Raw genomic sequence first — 6185 nt, 5'->3', positions numbered from 1 at the left:
AGACCCAGAGGAGCCCAATCAAACTTCCCCCGATCCGGTTCCTTCGACCTGCGGCGGCCCGGGGCTCGGGGATCCCACCTAAGGGCGATCCCGGTCGGCGAAGAGAGCCAGACGCGGCCGGAGTTTTGAACCGCGGGTGAAAGTCGCGGGCTGGCTCGTGATTGGCCGCTCGCCTTCTCCGCCTCGGCCAATGGGAGCGCGGCGCGCGCGCGGGAAGCCCGAATATTGCGGCAGAAGGAAGTAGCAGCTCGGCCGCTTGCTAGAAAGTTGCGCCTTTTGCCTTTTATTCCGCTTTCCTTTCCTTTCCTGGTTTTATTCCTTTTTCTTGGGGTTTTTTTTGGTGCGGCGGCAAGGGACGGGCATGGTGCGGACCAAGGCGAACAGCGGAGGCACCGCCGGTGCCTATCGGAAAGGTAAAAGCATTTGCACATGCTTAACCGGGGTGCAGAATTAACCGGGATGCAGAATTAACCGGGATGCAGAAGTGAGTGGGATACAAAACTAACCGGGATGCAGAATTAACCGGGATGCAGAATTAACCGGGATGCAGAAGTGAGTGGGATACAAAACTAACCGGGATGCAGAATTAAGTAGAATACAAAACTAACCAGGATGCAGAATTAACCGGGATGCAGAATTAACCGGGATGCAGAATTAACCGGGATGCAGAAGTGAGTGGGATACAAAACTAACCAGGATGCAGAATTAAGTGGGGTACAAAGCTAAGCAGGATGCAGAATTAGCCCAATTGCATAAGGCCTCCAGCAATTACCTGCTTAAAAAGGTTAGGTTCGCGCATGATGGTTAGCCAGGTAAAAAAGAAAGAAAGGTACAGCTAACCCACTTAAGCAGTGTGGTTTGTAGCTTCCTGGTTAAAAGAATGGTGTGAATTGTCATATTTAAAGCGGCTGCCTTGCATTCCTCCATTTTCTTTCTAAATGGGATGGATTTTAACTACGTTTTTAGGCCATTAAGCCGGATTAAAGACACAGCAAGCTGTAAAAAAAGGCAGCTGAGGTTAGCATAGGGTGCACAGGCCCGTTAGGTTGTCAGCTTGACCATGTTGATTGACTGCTGGGGCTGGGTGTGTATTGCAATTCCCAGTGCAATCCCTTTGGAATGTAGAAATGCTCTTATTCAAGGTAGCCCTACTTTGCATGGCTGCTGTGGAGGTAAAATACACAAAAGTCAGCCTCCTTAAAGGGAATGGGGTGCTGACTTTTAATTCAAGAAGACCAAAGATAAAGGGCTTGTCTTGGGCTGCTTTCACACAGCATGGAGAATGGCATCCAGTCAACTTCCATTAGCTTAGACTGGAAACACCCTGGAGTAGGGCACATTCAGCCTTCTTACCGTTTTAGCATCTGCATTTTTTGATTGTCCTACTGTGTGCGGAATGACAGAGGAGCAACTGGTCTGAGGCCTTCGGACTTTATGGAATCTTTAAGTATAAATAATCTCTAATCCTTTTTTTGTGCCAGTGGTAGCTGCTAGGGCTCCGCGGAAGGTGCTGGGTTCTGGACAGGCGAATGTTAGCTTGTCTCCTACATCAAGGAAAGGTGAGTGTGTATCTCTGACTGGCTTTAAATGCTCCTTTGGACAAAGGCTGAAGGCCGATGGTGTTTTTCAATTTAGAATGGCTCTGCAAGTACCTCGACTTACAACCACAATTGAGCTCAAAATTTCTGTTGCTATGTGTGATCTTTGTTAAGTGAGTTTTGCCCCAATTTACGACCTTTCTTTCCATAGTTAAGTGAATCACTGTGGTTGATAAATTAGTAACCTGGTGGTTAAGAGAATCTGGCTTCCTTATTGACTTTGCTTGTCAGAAGGACACCAAAGGGACACAGCAACCGTCATAAATATGTAGCAGTTGCCAAGCCTCAGAATTAGGATCCAAGTTGCTTCCGAGCAAAGCTCGTAACTTGAAAAATGCTCATAAGTCACCTTTTTTTCAGTGCTGTTGTAACTTTTTTTTTTTTGAAACACATTTTATTGGTTTTTTTAATTCTTAAGACAAAGTGCTCAGGACACACCGTGGTGTTGGGGTAGTCAAACATGCAAAAATAAAACCATATATAAATCAACTTGATACATTCAATGTCCCCTCTCTATTTCCCTCAAATAGCATAATACGTTTAAAATATTCCATTTCTAATTTAAATTTCTATAAATGCTAAGCCTGTTTTAAAACTTTGTGAATTTACAATTACCATAATCATATTTAACTTTAAATCAACAAATTATCAATTCAGGTATCCCTTCCAGATATATTCTAATTCTTAATCTCTCACATCCCTCATTTTATGCTGTTGTAACTTTGAACCAGTCGCTAAATGAACTGTTGTAAATTGAAGGCTGCCTATAATCCGTCTGAAGCTCCACTTACCTCCTTCAAGGTGCTTGGTTACTTTCCTTCAACATTGTTTAAACCAGGGGTCTTCAAACTTGGCCCTTTTACGAGTTGTGGACTTCAACTCCCAGAATTCCTCTGGCTGAGGAATTCTGGGAGTTGAAGTCCACAACTTATAAAAGGGCCAGGTTTGAAGGCCCCTGGTTTAAATTAACAACACTATGCTGCAGCTGTTTAATCTAAAGCTGCAACACAGCAGGGCTGCTGCCAAATATAACACGGTTGCTGGGCTTTTCTGACATTCTGCTGTTTCTTCTGGAGTAAATATATTTGAGCTGGGCCTAAAATATTTTGCGCTTTTAATGTTCTGGGCTGAATTCCTCAAATGTTTTAAAAATAAGTAGCAGCTCCACATACACTTCCATGAGAGCAGATCCTCGAAAACTGCTGATCTGATGCATTCTGGCACGCTTGCATTACATTTTAGCAAAGATGGCTTGTTTTAAGTAACTAGAGATAGTTTGTGCATTTAGAGATTTATCCATATGGGGGTTAGAAGCCTTTGTAGCTATTATTGGTTGTCTTTGATTTACGGCCACAATTGAAACTGGAATTTAAGTCGCTAAATAACACAGTCATTAAATGAGTTATCCTGTTGCCAGACCTGACTACAACTATTTTCACCATGGTTCAAGCAAATCACAGGGCTGTTAAGTGAATCTGGCTTCCCCAATTAACTTTGCTTCTAGGAGTTGGCTGGGAAGGTTGCAAATTGCCATCAGATGATTGCAAGATGCTGCAACTGTTGTAAATGAGAGAAGGTTGCTGGGTGCCTGGATTGTGGTTGTGTGACCCACACGGGATGTGCAACAGTCAACTTTGAGGACAGGTTGCAAATCACCTTTCCCGGGGCCATCCTAACTTCCAACTGTCATCAAACAAATGATCGTACATCGAGGATTATGATATGTAAATTGGATATGTTGCTTTTTTCTTTGTTAGCTGGGCACTGATAAATTCTGGTTTGCTTTCTACAGCTGAAAGTAAGTATGCAGGAGGCAATCCGGTATGTGTGAGGCCAACTCCACCCTGGCAAAAAGGAATTGGAGAATTCTTCAGGCAAACGCCAAGTCGCCTGGAAAAGGAGAACCACAACTCGGAGGAGGAGCCCGGGTGCAGCGAAATAGGAAAACGCAGAAAGAAGTAAGGATGGCTGTCTGCGCATTCCTAGTGGCAAAACACCTGCCACAGTAGCCAAGGTTTAATGTTCTCTAGAAGAATTGGTGAAACCTGTTTTCAAACTTCTGCCTCACTTGATCTAACCATTTTAGTTACTGCTCAGTGAAATGACAATTCACTAGCCTAGTTCACTCAGTACAGCATGAGTTTGGGGGAAGATGTCCAAAACGGATTTTTATTAGGCATTAGGGGCAAAAGTTTTGGGAAACTTATTTTTTCATAGTGGGGCCACGCAGTGACGCATTGTTTCATTGCTTTTTGCAAGTGATTTTAATAATAATAATAATAATAATAATAATAATAATAATAATAATAATAGTTGGAAGGGACCTTGGAGGTCATCGATTCCAACCCCCTGCTCAGGCAGGAAACTCTACACCATTTTGGACAGATGGCTGTCCAGTCTCTTCTTAAAAACTTCCAGGGTTGGAGCATTCACTGCTTCTGGAGGCAGGTTGTTCCACTGGTTAATTGTTCTGTCAGAAAATTTCTCCTTAGTTCTAAGTTGCTTCTCTCCTTGATTAGTTTCCACCCGTTGCTTCTTGTCCTGCCTTCAGGTGCTTTGGAGAATGGCTTGACTCCCTCTTCTTTGGGGCAGCCCCTGAGATATTGGAAAACTGCTATCATGTCCCCCCTCATCCTTCTCTTCATTAAACTAGACATACCCAATTCCAGCAACCGTTCTTTGTATGTTTTAGCCTCCAGTCCCCTAATCATCTTTGTTGCTCTTCTTTGCACTCTTTCCTAGAGTCTCAACATCTTTTTTACACCATGGTGACCAAAGCTGGATGCCGTATTCCAAGTGTGGCCTTACCAAGGCCTTGTAAAGTGGTATTAACACTTCACCTGATCTTGATTCTATCCCGCTGTTAATGCAGCCCAGCACTGTGTTGGCTTTTTTGGCAGCTGCAGCACATGGCTGGCTCATATTTAAGGGATTATTTCCAGCATTGCCTAGATTCACTGACCTAGATAATAGAATTTTCGACCTGTCCTTTGTTTCAGTAGACCACGTTCTGAAATCTTTATTCATGGCAACACAGAAAAAAGGAAGTGACTGTGTGACGAGGGAGATTAGGTTGCTAATCTGACTGGAAAACAGATTCCAGTTCAAGATGAAGGCTGCATGCCTTTACAATATTTTTAGTCTCTTCTAGTCCCAGTTGTTGAAAATACAGGTTACTGGAATTTTAAAACTCTGAATGATTGCTGACTTGTATTTCCTTTCCATTGACAGAGCACGTCCTTTGCCTCCTTGTCCTTCAGAACAGGAAGAATCTGAAGATGATCAAATGTGAGCTATCCTGCTTCTGGCAAGCAGATCTTGTGTGCTCAAGAGTGTTATGTATAGGCTGTATATATATATTGCATATATTCCGTTTGAATTTGAGCCTTTATGTTTATAAGCATCTAGCATGCTATTCTGTTGACTAAAAAGTGGACAGACTAAAAAAAGGGACAAGTCATTGATACAATGCTCTTAATACTTAAGTGTTTTAATGATTCTTAACTAGTAACTACATGCTTTGTATTAAATCTCGTTTTGCTGCTTTATGCACTTCTGTGCCATATCGGTGTTAAATAACATCCTTATGCTTCTGTAAAAAAAAGTCTATTTGATTGTTGCTATGCTGAATACCGAGTTTTTTCTGTAAACTAGAAAATGCTGAATAATTCTTTTGGATTTAAAAGAAATAAGGCCCAAGAAATGTACCTCATTACAGTGGCGGAATCATAGAATTTCTACATGGCTCTGTATAATAGCTCAAGTAGGCCAAATTGTGGTACGAAGGCAACACGAAGCACAGAACCGCTGATATTAGAAATAACGTATTAATGCTTCTAAAGATTTTCCAGTTTGCTTCCATCTCTGTTTTGCGGCACTGGGGGTGGGGTTTTCTAGTTAACCAATTACTACATTACTTGTAATTGTGGAATTGGCGTAATAAAGATACAATGCAGAGTTTTATAGAATTCAGCACAGCTATTCTTGCTTTCTTTGTAACTAGTTTGTCTATGTGCAGACTACAGTTAGTTCTTAAATGATGATGGATTATGAGTGTTCATACTTGTATCGAATTTTGTGGCAGCGGGAAAGATGGAAAAGAGGTTCATTTTCAACATATTCCGGCCCAATATTCTTCAGTTGTGTTGAGATTAGAGTTTCCAGAATTCCCATTATCTCTAAAGGCCATTGCGTTTGAAGTCAGAATAAATCTTTTCTGCTCCTTTGTAAGCATACAGAGAGATGCTATAAGTTTCTTAGCTTTTAATGTAGGATGAGATTCTTACGAACTCAGCAAAACTTGTGCTTATGAAATGTTTAGGCTGAAGTTGAGCAATGTTCTAATTAAGACCCTCTGAAATGCCACAGTGATGTCTGTGGGGTATTTCCAAAAAGTCAAGATGGCCACGTTATTTATTTATTTTTTTAAAAAGTGGGATTCACATTTAAAAAGTTGTCTCTTCAGTTGGACTATTGTGGCCATCATCTTGGATGACGGAATAATTCTTGGAATTGAGGTCCACCCATCTTTAAAATTGCCCAGGTTGAAAAATCCTGCTCTGAAGCATGATTGCCTCAGAGGACACT

The 6185-nt window shown here is 41.9% G+C and overlaps 1 protein-coding gene across 1 annotated transcript; it reads left to right on the top strand.

The window, feature by feature from the left end:
- Window positions 1-330: 330 nt before the first annotated feature.
- On the top strand, window positions 331-5570 carry PCLAF (PCNA clamp associated factor). Its single transcript, XM_015818451.2, has 4 exons — window positions 331-413; window positions 1482-1559; window positions 3391-3556; window positions 4830-5570. Exons 1-4 carry the CDS (start codon window positions 362-364, stop codon window positions 4888-4890), a joined length of 357 nt encoding a protein of 118 aa, XP_015673937.1. The 5' UTR covers window positions 331-361; the 3' UTR covers window positions 4891-5570.
- Window positions 5571-6185: the final 615 nt, after the last annotated feature.

This window comes from Protobothrops mucrosquamatus, unplaced genomic scaffold (assembly GCF_001527695.2).
Source record: "Protobothrops mucrosquamatus isolate PMUCROS unplaced genomic scaffold, P.Mucros_1.0 scaffold741, whole genome shotgun sequence".
NCBI lineage: Eukaryota > Metazoa > Chordata > Lepidosauria > Squamata > Viperidae > Protobothrops > Protobothrops mucrosquamatus.
This window is presented reverse-complemented; position numbering and strand designations above follow the sequence as displayed.

Bases quoted from the DNA above. Each gene is read 5' to 3' on its own strand.
- PCLAF (XM_015818451.2), top strand. From the start codon at position 362: ATGGTGCGGACCAAGGCGAACAGCGGAGGCACCGCCGGTGCCTATCGG. The intron at 414-1,481 runs GTAAAAGCATTT...TTTTTGTGCCAG, and splicing joins CGCCGGTGCCTATCGGAAAG to TGGTAGCTGCTAGGGCTCCG. The intron at 3,557-4,829 runs GTAAGGATGGCT...TTCCATTGACAG, and splicing joins ATAGGAAAACGCAGAAAGAA to AGCACGTCCTTTGCCTCCTT.